Here is a 13,725-nt window from a genome sequence, read left to right on the forward strand (position 1 = left end):
CAGGTGCTCAACAGAGCTAGCAGGTGTCAGCTTGGCACATGTTAAGGACGTTGGCCATATGGCCGCAACTGTTCATGTCACTCCCTTGGTACTTTTATACATGGGAAAGTCCCAGTGGACCCTAAGTTTGCAAAGGCATCAGGCCATGCAGAACCTCCAGGATTGTATTTGAGTCACCTCATCTCTCCAGGACTCTTTGTCCTGGTGGTGAATAATTTCAAATCTGGAACGGGGGATCTCCTTTCAAAGTCCACCTACCTAAACTGTCCTAACCATGGATGCATTCACCCTGGATTGAGGGGCTCATGTAGATGGGCTCAGCACTTGGGGTCTATGATCTTCCCAGGAATGTCTTTATCAAATCAGTTTCCTGGAGTTCTGGGCGATCAGGGATGCACCATGGGTTTTCAGAGATTGACTGTCTAATAAAGTTGTCCTGATCCAAACCAACAACCAAGTGGCAATGTGGTATGTCAACAAGCATGGAGGTACGGGATCATACCTCCTGTGCCAGGAAGCGGTCCAGATTTGGTCATGGGCCCTATCCCACAGGATGGTGCTCAGGGCTATGTATCTGGCCAGAATGGAGAACATGATAGCAAACAGACTGAGTCATGACTTCAGACTCCACAAATGGTCTCTGGACCCAGGGGTTGCAAACTGAATCTTCTGCCTCTGGGGAAGCCCAGATATGGATCTCTTTGCAGCACCTTGGAACAGGAAGGTTTCTCAGTTCTGCTCCCTGTACAGGACATGAGACAAATCAGCCTCAGATGCCCTTGTCTGGCATTGGGGCAAGGGTCTTCTGAACATGTATCCTCCAGCTCCACTGGTAGCAAAGATTTTTTTGAAGCTTCACGAGCACAAAGGGACTTTGATCCTCATAGCCCCTCATTGGCCGAGACAGGTCTGGTTTCCACTCCTGCGGGAGTTGTCCATTTGGAAATCAGTCAGTCTGGGGACTTCCCCCAGATTCAACACACAGGATTGAGAAAACACCCCATCCTCCAGACCCTCTCACTCACAGCCTGGATGTTGAGAGGTTAATATTGCAAACACTTGATCTATCGGAAGATGTGTCTCAGGTCCTGGTGGCTTCCAGAAACCTTCCACTAGAAAGTCCTATGGACTGAAGTGGAGGAGGTTTTCCATGTGGTATGAGCAGAAAGCCCTTTCTCATGCTCCACACAAAAACTGCTTGATTACCTTCTATATCTATTGGAAGCTGGTTTGAAGACCAACTCCATTAGAGTTCATCTGAGTGCAACGGGTGCATACCTCCGTGGGGTACCAACTCTGTAAACCACCGTGGTGTACCACTTCTGTACAACCTATAGTTGTATGTTTCTTTCGGGGCCTGCTTCAATTGAAGCCTCTCGTAAGGCCTCCTGCTATGTCTTGGCACCTCAACGTAGTATTAGCTTAACTGATGAAAGCTCCCTTTGAGCTACTACGTCCCTGTTACCTGAAGTACCTGACCTGAAAGGTCACATTTTTGGTGGCAGTCACTTCAGCACACAGGGTCAGCGAGCTCCAGGACTTAGTGACTTATACACCTTAACAATAAGTTTTTATCATAACAGGGTAGTTTTACATACACACCCTAAGTTCCAGCTTAAGGTGGTGACGGACTTCCATCTTAACCAGTCCATCATCCTGCCAACATTCTTTCCCAGGCCCCATTCGCACCAAGGCAAACAAGCCCTGCAGAGTCTGGACTGCAAAAGAGCCTTAGCCTTCTATCTGGATTGGACAGCAGCCCATAGACAGTCCATCCAACTTTTTCTTTCTTTTGAGGAGAATAAGTAGGGAATCGCCATTGCCAAACAGACACACTTTTTGGCTAGCAGACTGCATTTCCTTCTCTTATGCACAGGTGAGAATGCATCTTGTGGGCCATGTCGAGACTCACTCTGTTCAAGCCATGTTAGCGTTGGTGGCCTCTTGCGAGCAGTTTCCATGGAGGAGATCTGCAGGGCTGCGACATGGAGTTCTCTCCACACATTCACATCAAATTATTGTTTGGATAGGGATGGTGGAAGTGACAGCAGATTTGCCAAATCTGTTCTTTGAAACTTGTTTGAGGTTTAGAACCCAAATCTATTCCAACCTAGAGTCCATTGTTTGTGTTTAGGCTGCTCCTCTCCCCCCCAATTACCAACAAAACTAGTTGCTGTTGTGACTGTTGGCACTTTTTGTGTATTTTGTATGTCCCCTTTTATGTTGGGGTGCAGTCTGTAGCTAGGCATTCACTCATGTGTGAGGACTGCCATCCTGTTTGTCCTCAGAGAAAGTAGAGTTGCTTACCTGCCTTATCTGAGGATAGCAAGATATCAGTCCTCATGAAACCCACCCGCCACCCCGTGGAGTTGGGTTTTCACTATGTAGGTTTCTTCTCCTTTATTATGTTATTCTTGAATTATATATTGTGAGACTGAATGGGGAGCCCGTATGGACACGTGGTATAACGCATGCTGAGCATGCTCAATGAGGCTGTCAAAGTTCTAGAAACTTTTACATAGGTTTTCCATTTCGAGCTCCATCCAATGATGTGTGAGGCCTGAGATCCTGCTGTCCTTGGAGAACACCTGTTACAGGTAAGCGACTCCGCTTTATTAAAAAAGAAGAAAAATCAGAAAACCTTTTGTTATGATTAGTGTGTATGTGGGCCCTTGGCCCGAGGTGCGAGTTGATACAGCCTGTGGGGAGGAGCCCCAGAGGTCCGCACCGTCAGGAGCCGAGGTGTTGGAGTGTAGGGAAGCTCTGTGCACAGTCGAGGGGAGATCTCCAGAGACCAGGAGATGACCCCCATAGGCTAGCAGTCTGTAGATGGCACTTGGAGAGACTGAAGAGAGAGGGCACCAGCCAGATCACGGGATGATGAGCGCCCAAACAGCCAAGCAGGATATTCTCCAATGGTGCAGCCCGAGGGGCGGAGTCACAGTGCAGTGGGCATAGAGGGAGAGTGTAGGCGAACCCCCCGGGGTGGAGAGCCCGAGCCCAAGTCCAGTAGCTCATGTAGACAGGTACCTGGAGATTGGAGGGTAGCTGGCTGAATAATGGAGAAACAGGCCCATGGAGCGGGACAGCTGTCAATTGTAGAATCACAAAGAGCAAGCCCCGAGGAGCGGGGAAGCTCAGGTTGGTCTTGGAGTAGGTGAGTGTGGCCCGTGCGGGAAGGTGTGAACAGTCTTTGAAGGATATGGCGCAACCCCGAGGAGCGGGGAAGGCCGGCTGAGAACTCACAAGTCGCTGCAGTAGTTCCCAAGCAGAGCAGAGTTAGAGTAGGAAGCCAGATGGAACCCAAGAGGCGCAGGGCCAGCCAGAGGAGCAGAGTAGGCCAGGGAACAGGTCCCCGTAGAGCGCACACTGACCCCCGAGGAGCAGGTGCCAGACAGGGTCCACGATACAAGCAGGAGCGGCGTCTCAGGAACAAGGCAGGTGTAGGACTCATACGGAACTTGTTACCAAGTCAGCTTGCTGGGGGCGAAGCAGGAGCTTAAACACCGGAGTCCAATGACATCATCAAAAGGGGATGCCCCCGAGGTTCCCGCCGTCACTCCTGCTCCGCAAAAAGTATGCCTAGAAATGATGCTGACAAACCAAAGCTGGCACCATTGTTAATTTATTCCATTCAGAATGCCTCTGGCATGCTGTGGACATTCTCTGCCAGAGCTGGAGGAGCAGCACAGTTGCAACTTCCAAGCAATACCTGGTAGCTCTGCCCCATTGGAGATAAGCTTAGAAACAGTGCCAGCAGACTGAGGCCAGAGCCATTGTTAATTTCTTCCGTACAAAATGGCACCCAGCAGGCCCAGACTTAGGCCAGAGCCATTCTGAATGGAATAAATTAACAATGGTGCCAGCTTTGGTTTGTCAGCACCAATTCTAGGCATACTTTTTGCAGAGCAGGAGTGACTGGGGATTGCTTCTGCCCCATGAAAAGAAGGAAAAATATGGCAAGAGGGTTCGGGAAAGGAGGGAATTGGAAAGGAGGCCCAGGAGGACTTTTTTTCTCTCCAATGCTGCCCAACAATTTTTCTTTCATTGTTTTTGTTGATTTTTTAAATTTTATTTTGTTTGTATTTTTCTGTTTTATATAAACAAAAAAAAAATGAAAGAAAAAAAACAAGAGGAAAACAAAATAAAAAAAAAGTTGACACACCTCTAATAGATATTTTCTGATCCAGATCAATTGCTATATTTTATTAAAAATAATTGATCCACATATCAATGAAACGATGAAGTTAGTATAGCAAGATCCTGTTCTGTTTACACAACCTCCTTGCTGATTGCTACGGAATGATAAATGGAGGGATGTTCATTCTAGATCTATTGGTCATTATATGGGATTATTCTTGCTCAGTGCCACTTCATTTTTCTTTGATGCCATTTAGCATATGTTGGTGCAACTATATGTTTCATTTTATTTAGTTATTTATTTATTACCTTGCCTTGACCAATATCATATGTGGTGGACTTACAAATCAGGCCATTCCAGCTTTTGTCTTACTTAGAAGTAGATCTTAAAAAAGTTCGCGCTTGCGTACTTTTGTTCGCGCAACCAGCGCAAACAAAAGTACGCCGGATTTTATAAGATACGCGCGTAGCTGTGCGTATCTTATAAAATCCGGGGTCGGCGCGTGCAAGGCTGCGCAAAATCGGCAGCCTGCGTGCGACGAGCCGCACAGCCTGCCTCCATTCCCTCCCTTCCCCTGTCTAACCCACCCCCCAGCCCTACCTAAATCCCCCCTACCTTTGTTGTGCAAGTTACGCCTGCTTGAGGCAGGCGTAACTTGCGCGCACCGCCTCGGCATCCTCCGGCACAGGCTGCAGTGCCGGGGGACTCGGGACCGCCCTCCTGGCCCGCCCCCGAACCATCGCCATGCCCCCAGACCCACCCCAGACCACCCCTGACCCCAGACACGCCCCCGGACACACCCCCAGACTGCCGACATGCCCCGGACACGCCCCCTCCCGCTCCTTTTACAAAGCCCCGGGACTTACGCGCGTCCCGGGGCTTTGTGCGCACCGGCGGCCTATGCAAAATAGGTGCGCCGGCGAGCGAGTGCCCTGCACGCGTAAATCTGGCAGGATTTACTCGCGCAGGGCTTTTAAAATCTACCCCTTTATTTTCTGTATTTTTTTTATTTAAGAATTATGTGATAGGTTTAGTTTATAAGTGCAAAGAAATATGTTGTCATTCTTTGAAAATTTAGAAATATAAAAATTTAAAAAAGGCCCTCCTAATTCTGCATCATCAAAAGTGTCATTCAGTTACATAGCTTAATAGCATCCCACTGTCCCAGTGAACCGTCCATCCCTCAGGCATCGTTCCAATACCTATAGGCATTTCCTAACCAGTTCCCTACTTCTTACCATATGCACATAATCAAGACAGAGAACCATAGAGTAAGCAGCCTACTAGATCAGTGTTTCCCAGCCCTCTCCTGGAAGGATACCTAGCCAGTTGGGTTTTCAGAATTGCCACAATGAATATGCATGAGATAGATACCCTGAGTCTCCAATGTATGCAAATCTATCTCATGCATATTCATTATGGATATCCTGAAAACCTGACCAGTTAGGTGCGCCTTGAGGAGTGGGTTGGAAAACACTGCTCTGCATGTCAGACACAGCCCCAGTCTCATATTCCTTGGTTGCTCAGTTATCTTCTATTGAAGTTGGGCCCCACCTGTTGGAGATAATCCAGGTGTAGACACTTTGCTGATTGATGTCAATGGTTTTTTCATTGTACTGAAGGAATCTCTCCTGGTGGCCATAGGCACGAATCACAGACAATCCAGCCACTGTCTCTCCAAAGTGGGAATAGATTGGGGACCTTGTGACGGAATCCAGACGCCTCAGTTGACGGGAAGTAGCAACATAAAAACGCTAGAAATTATAGTAAAATATTCTCTGTCAGAAAGGCTCTCAACCTATTGAAAGCTAGGAAGGGGCAAAGGTTTAGTGACTTGCGTTCATTATACCATATAAAAAAGGCATCGGCAAGAAACTACAGTGTGATTATGATACAATTAACTATTTTATTTCAAAATTTTAAATTTAGCAGAAGTATTAATCTTTATTTCAGGACCCGGTTTTTGAAATGCAACTAATAATTCAACACCAAATCATTTGAAAAATAAATATTAGCTGGAATGAACTGAAACAAAAAGTCTGAGACTGTGGTTTTAAACCAAAAAATTGCTTTTCTATACAATCGTCAGCAGGAGTCAGGTTACAGAAGAAGGACTGATTGGCTGTGTATGTGATATGTTGCCATCTGCTACAAATACAGAGGGCAGTTTTCATAGGAATTTGCCTGAAAATCACCCCCTCCTCAGAAGCCAAAAGTAACTTTTCACTGTAGTGAAATGGGGGAGAAGAATATGACATGTAGAAAGGGATTTTATTTGGAAATCTCCGTATGTACATTATCATGTGTACTTTACCACCCTGAAAGGCAGGTGTAAAGTCCACAGGGACCTGAATTTTCAAAGGAAAACTCTGCAAGGAGTTTCCCTTTGAAAGTAGCTTGTAGGTTGTGCCTGCAGACCTGTCTTTCAAAATTTCCCCCTTAAAGTTTAAGAGTTTGTTAATATGTTTTGATGCTAGCATGAACTATTACTTATTCCAGAAAAATAACTGTGTTAATCTGTAGTAGCAAAAATATCACAGAGGCTGGTGGCACCTTGTAGATTAACAGATTAATTGAGGCATATGTGTTTGAGGACAAGCATCAGATGCATGACAAAGTGAATGCTTATCCTTGAATGCTTATGTCTCAATAAATCCATAGGGTACCACCAACCTCTGTGTTGGTTTTTTTTTTTATTTCGTTATTCATATTGTGCAAACTGGACAGTTTCTTAGAGGCACAGGCTGATCATTTTTAACTGTAATTAAGAAAATGGCTACTTTAAAACTAGAATAGTTGCAAATATATATTACCAGTCCAATGTATCATATTATTATAGCTAAACAATACCAGCGGATAATATCAACAGGCTAGTGAAAAAGAATCAGAGGCCATCCTTTTGCATCTTATCTACCTGGAATCGTCCAACTAAAACACATTTTTCAATTAAGCTAATGATTAGGAATAGGCAGAATTACCCTTCAGGGGACTGGTATTTTGAACCCAAGTTCAACTACATGGTACAAACCCAGAATCACCTACTTGAACAAAATAGTAAAAAATAGCCAGAGGAATAATGACAGCAGCAAAGATGGGAGTGGCCGAACAGATCATAACCAAGGTGCTGATGACCCCCAGAATGCAGGACACCAAACTGCGGAATGATACAGGGATAGTCTCATCTATCGTAAATATGTCCTGTCAAAGTAAACAAAAAAAGGAGAATGAGGAATAAGACAGGCCTAGTATTGAAAGTGCCATGGTTAAATGTGAACCTTCAACTTTAGTGGTCAAAATTCTAGCACCCAGGCCATACCAGATTGTGAAATAGTTGACCCTGCTAGACCATCATTTATTCAGTTCATCAAAAGAAAACACTTTCTTCCAACCCTGCTTTACTATGTATCGGGCCGATACAGTAAAAGTCGCGGGAGAGCGGGCGAACGCCCACTCTACCGGCGCACGCACAGGCCACTCTCCTGTGTGCGCGATTCTGTATTCAAATGAGGGCCTGCAGCAAAAAGAGGCACTAGGGACACTAGCGCGTCCCTAGCGCCTCTTTTTGGACAGGAGCGGCGGGTTTGACAGCGGGTTTGACAGCCGATGCTCAATTTTGCCGGCGTTGGTTCTCAAACCCGCTGACAGCCACGGGTTCGGAAACCGGACGCCGGCAAAATTGAGCATCCGGTTTTCAACCCGTGAGCCGCGGGCCAATTTCAAAATTATTTTTTTTTTAACTTTCGGGACCTCCGACTTAATATCGCCATGATATTAAGTCGGAGGATGCACAGAAAAGCAGTTTTTACTGCTTTTCTGTGCACTTTCCTGGTGTCCGGAGAAATTAAAGCCTACCTTTGGGTAGGCGCTAATTTATGAAAGTAAAATGTGTGGCTTGGCTGCACATTTTGCTTTCTGAATCGCGCAGGAATACCTAATAGGGCCATAACATGCATATGCATGTTGCGGGCGCTATTAGGTTCGGGGGGGGGGGGGGGTTGGACGCGCGTTTTCGACGTGCTATTACCCCTTACTGAATAAGGGGTAAAGCTAGCCTGTCGAAAACGCGCATCCAATCGCGGGTTAACAGTGCGCTCTGCCGGAGTGCACTGTACTGTATCGGCCTGTATGGAAGCTGCTCTTCAATAATTTTATTCCAATGGACTCACCTTTGCAAACCTGTTTATGATGCGCCCAGATGGAGTTGTATCAAAGAAATGCATAGGGACATGCAAGATATTCTGAAGCAGTTGCACATGCAGCAACCGTGAGGCTCGGATCGCACCAGCCGCAAAAAGAAATGCTCCCAGGAAGACAAATATACCTAGCAACATACACATCTCTATTAGTCAAATCATCTTGGTTTACCAAAATATTCTTCCCAATCTTCTCCAGTTAATATAGTACCAATTACAGAATTCCCACACTGACCCCAAACCAACAAGTTTCTCCCTACGTTTCCATACTATAGTCCATCAACTCAACTCAGACACAGTACCCTCATCTTGATTTTGCCAAGACCAAGCTCCTCTGGTCCTGTTTTTGCATTATTGCTCTGCATCAGATTCTTATATTATCAAACACAAATACTACACAGATCAGGTATACATTTGATTATGAGGAAAAAACAGAAATGCTAAATAAATACTTCTGTTCTTTCTTTCACTGAAGAAGGGGTTGGAGAAGGACCAGTGATAGTTGCCAAGTGTACATGTGAGAGCGGGGTAGATATGACACCATTTACAGAGGAGTGTGTCTGTGTTCAACTGGCAAAACTGAAAGTGGACAAATGCATGGAGCCAGATCAAATGCATCCTAGGATACTAAGGGAGCTCAGAGAAATCCTGGTGGATTTCTGAAGGATTCCTGAAGGATCTGTTCAATAGATCTTTGGAGTTGGACATGATTCTAAGGGACTGGAGAAGGGCAGAAGTGATCCCTCTTCATAAAAGTGGTAAAAGAGAAGAGGCTAGGAAATTACAGGCCAATTAGCTTTACCTCAGTGGTGGGAAAATAAATTGAAATTCTTCTGAAGGAAAGGATAGTGCACTATCTACAATCCAGTGGACTGTGGGATCTGAGGCAGCATGTCTTTATTTATTTATTTATTTATTTACAAGTATTTATATACCATCCTTCCAAAAAAGAACAGAACGGTTCACAATTAATATTCGATCGATGTTCAATTATATGTGTTTTAATCATTCTGGATGTTTTACCCACGTATAATTTCTTGCATGGACAACTGTTAATATACACCACCCTGGAGGATGTACAGTTAGAGGAACTCTGTAGAGTAAAGTTTCTCTGTGTGGTCGGGTATGTAAAGCTCGAGATTGCCATAGTTAAAGGGCACACTGAGCAGTGGCCAGCTGGCCACAGGGACTGTGACCACTCACAGCAGCAGATTGTACACTGTCTGAACTATATACTGTATGAACCAGCATATCTCTTATGTTTCTACCTCTACGGTATGTGAACCGGAGGGAGGTGTTAAAAAAATTATTAAGAGACAAGGTCGACCAATATTTCTGTATGATATTAGAGATATTACTTTTGGCAGAAAAAGGGAGAATACAATTCACAGCATTATCTTCCAATTGATTTTTCGGTAAAAACAGTAAGTCCCGAGTCACATGTAGTGCTCGTTTGTAAATTCGATCGAATATTAATACTTATCGGGAAAATGCCCCTTTGGTGGAACACTGGGCTCAACATTCTCATACTGTTTCTGACCTAAAATTTTTGTTATCGATGTGGTCCGCCCTCCTGAGTGGGGGGGTAATTACTCTGATATTTTAATAAAGAGGTAACAAAAATGGATCTATCTCTTGGATACGGTCGTTCCTAATGGATTGAACTGTGATCTTGAGTGGAGTTTTTTTTTACTTAAGATTCATTTTTACCTGAGATTCATCTGCTTTGTTCTGATTGGCTACTCATTCCTGCATTGTGATTGGTTGTTCTCATTCGCGCCAAAATGATCTGAGCATTTAAATCTCTGTTACACTGTAAGACTGATGCACTCCCTGTACTTTCTACTCGTATACGGATAAGGTATGTCCGGATACACTGTTATGTTTGAATTTGTCTTTGTTAAAGTCATTTCTGTGTCGGCTGCATCCCTGTATATCGTTGATCCAGTTTTTTGAACTTGATATTTATACTTGTCTTTGCAGAATAATTGGTCTAACGGTGTTGTCCCTCCTGACGCAGCCAGTTTGGCGAAACACGGGGTCCGTGTCGGGGGACCCTGATCTTGAATTGGAATATTATAATTAATAGTGGAGTTGCTATATAAATAAATAAAAAATCTTTATGAAACTTTTTTGGATGAACAAAATATTTGTCTGCACTTCTTGTGTCTTTTCAAAATTCCAGGCCATAAACCCTGTTGTCATTGCCTGGCATATAATTTTACATTTACTCTGACATCTTTCACTCATCTGTCTCTTGGCACAACATTTACACTGAGGCAGGACTCGGACGTTAACTCCTCATGGGTAATGTATTTAATTTTATGTCCATGTAACCTCCTTTATGTTGGCAAAACTGCAAGACCTCCAAGAACCCAGATCTTTGAACTTTGTAGAAATATTTGTAGAGCTATTGAGAATGTTCCCTAAGTGACAAGCTGGCTGACTACAAATCACACGGTTGGGGACTTGAGATTTTTTGTCATCGATTCTGTTTGCCCTCTTCCAGGGACAGACTATCATTCCAGCATGAACAATGCTGGATTTTTACTTTAGACTCTTGGGGCTCAGTCATTAGATTGAGTGGTCGATGTTTGGTTAAACCAATTTTGCCTTTGCATAACTTGATCTTCCGTTCAGCTATTGACCAGTATAGGTCATGTGACCAGTTCGCACCAATGTTTGACATTCTAAATTCTGATGGAATGATTGAATGACATACTGCTCTTTGCACTTGTCGCATAGGTATCCGTAGGTATGTGTTTTTCTTTTCTTTGCTTAATTATTTAGTTTTATAATTGTATTAGATGCCCTCCTGTTCTGAAATACTACCCAGCTTTATTATGAATCTTACTTTTTATCAATTCTGCAGCTTTAGTCCCTCTCGAAGAAGCCAACAGGCAAAACATGGCCATATTGAGGGATGCATTTGCTTGGGACCTACTTTATAAACTTTATTTCATTTGAACCATTCTGCATGTTGCTAATGTATTTGTGACAAGTTGCGAGCAAATACGGAGCTACATGAGCACCTTATTGAAGGTCATTTTGCTTTTTAAAATTATCTCTTTGGATATTCTACTCCGGCACTCTTGTGTGGTATGTAGATATTTAAATATCTGAAAGGTATTAATACACAGGAAGACAGGCTTTTTCAATAGAAAGGAAGCTGTAGAACTAGGGGTCACAATGTGAAACTCCAAGGAAGTAGCTTCAGGAACAATCTCAGGAAGTATTTTATCATGGTAAAGGTGGTGGATGCTTTGAATGCCCTCCTGGAGGAAGTAGTGATAATAAGGTCAGTGGCTGACTTCAAGAAAGCATGGAATAAACACAGAGGAGTAGATAGTCAAAAGCCATTTAGACGGATGGCCAAACCATGATTTTAAAACTCTTACCTAGCTATATTCTAGCTGGATAACAAGTTAAGTCAGTTAAGTCAGGGGCATCCCGAGGGTGGGCAATAGGTGTTTCCAGGAAGAGCAGAGTTAGCCAGTTAACTAGCTAACCCAAATAGTCAGAGTTAGCTGGATAACCTGACTAACTCTGGCCATGCTGTAGGGCAGGTCTCAAGTTAGCTGTATTCACCTATCTGGCTAACTTTAAGATAGCTGGGTATATTCAGCTGCGCCACTGAATATTCTGGTTAAGTTAGTAGAAAGGTGTATCCAGCTATCTTAACTAGCTGCTCAGCGGCTGAATATTGAACCCAGATGATCCCTGGTGGCAAGAGAATGGTAATGAGGGAACTGCACAGCTTTCACTGAGCAATGGTTGCAGCTCAGGGCAGCAGTGATGTAATTGCATTATGCTTCTTGGATGGCATGGGGAAACCTGCACAGAGCAGCAGTTGCAACTCTTAAATGGGATACAATGCGATTTGGGGGTTGGGTTCCATGTGGGAATTTGATCTACTTTGGAGAAATGTGCATAAAATCACTGCTGGGCAGATCAGATGGGCCTTTAGATATTTATCTGCCATCACTTACTTTCGGGCCGATACAGTACAGTGCACTCCGGTGGAGCGCACTGTTAGCCCGGGTTTGGCCGCGCGTTTTCGACGCGCTAGCTTTACCCCTTATACAGTAAGGGGTAATAGTGCGGGAATAACTAATAGCGCCCGCAACATGCATTTGCATGTTGCGGGCGCTATTAGTCTCGGCGGGGGGGGGGGGTTGGCCGCACATTTTTGACGCACTATTACACCTTACTGTATAAGGGGTAAAGCTAGAGCATCGAAAATGCGTCGAAAAAGCACGACCAACCTCCCCCCAAAACTAATAGCGCCCGCAACAAGCAAATGCATGTTGATGGGCCTATTAGTTATTCCCGCACTATTACCCCTTACTGTATAAGGGGTAAAGCTAGCGCGTCGAAAATGCGTCGAAAACGCGCGACCAACCTCCCCCCAAAACTAATAGCGCCCGCAACATGCAAATTCATGTTGATGGCCCTATTAGTTATTCCTGCGCGATCCAGAAAGCAAAATGTGCAGCAAAGCTGCACATTTTACTTTCAAAAATTAACGCCTGCCCAAAGGCTGGCGTTAATTTCTGTCAGCGCCGAGGAAGTGTACAGAAAAGCAGAAGAAAGAAACTGCTTTTCTGTACACCCTCCAACTTAATATCATAGCGATATTAAGTCGGAGGCCGCAAAAATAAAAAAAATTTTAAATTAAAAAAAATAAATTTTAACTCGGCCCGCGGGTTGGAAGACAGATGCTCAATTATGCTGGCGTCCGTTTTCTGAACCTGTGGCTGTCAGCGGGTTTGAGAACCGACGCCAGCAAAATTGAGCGTCAGCTGTCAAACCCACTGACAGCCGCCGCTCCTGTCAAAAAGGAGGCGCCAGGGACACGCTAGTGTCCCTAACGCCTCTTTTTACCACGGGCCCTAATTTGCATAGGCCACCCTCCTGAATCACGCACCCAGGAGAATGGCCTGTGTGCACGCTGGGAGAGCGGGCAACTCGCTGGCTCTCCCGCTGGCTCTCCTGCGCACTCGATTAGCCTGATTAGCAATCTAGAATTCTATGATAACCCCACATAAACAGATCCCGTAATTTCAAAGAAATACTGCCAGTCTTACCTTGTGCTACCCCAAGAGCGCCAAATACTCCTACCCTCATGTCCCGCTGAGATGCCGAGTAACTAGCATTTGAGTTTGAATCTTCAGTCCAGACACTTAGCCACATGTTCTGTCCTACAAAAGCTGCATTCTGGCCAATGTAAGCCACACAAATCCAGAAAGAATAGCACCATCCTACTGCCCGCAAGTATTTCAAGTACAGGGAGAACTTCACCTGTAATAAAACAAGAAAGTGTCATTTTAGTCTTGCATACTTCTGACCTGATGTACAATATGAGGATAACTTTCAAACAGATGCACGTGG

The 13,725-nt window shown here is 44.6% G+C and overlaps 1 protein-coding gene across 1 annotated transcript in view; it reads right to left on the bottom strand.

Annotated features, from left to right (window-relative positions):
* The window catches only part of ABCC2 (ATP binding cassette subfamily C member 2), a 149,309-nt gene that overhangs the window by 17,843 nt on the left and 117,741 nt on the right, over positions 1–13,725 (bottom strand). The window contains exons 22-25 of the mRNA XM_029610078.1: positions 13,422–13,635; positions 8,308–8,462; positions 7,184–7,339; positions 5,696–5,895 (exon numbers count right to left, since the gene is read on the bottom strand). Of these exons, the coding sequence (XP_029465938.1) occupies positions 5,696–5,895; positions 7,184–7,339; positions 8,308–8,462; positions 13,422–13,635 (725 nt within the window). The remainder of the gene's footprint in view (positions 1–5,695; positions 5,896–7,183; positions 7,340–8,307; positions 8,463–13,421; positions 13,636–13,725) is intronic.

This window comes from Rhinatrema bivittatum, chromosome 7 (assembly GCF_901001135.1).
Source record: "Rhinatrema bivittatum chromosome 7, aRhiBiv1.1, whole genome shotgun sequence".
In the NCBI taxonomy this organism is placed as follows: Eukaryota; Metazoa; Chordata; class Amphibia; order Gymnophiona; family Rhinatrematidae; genus Rhinatrema; species Rhinatrema bivittatum.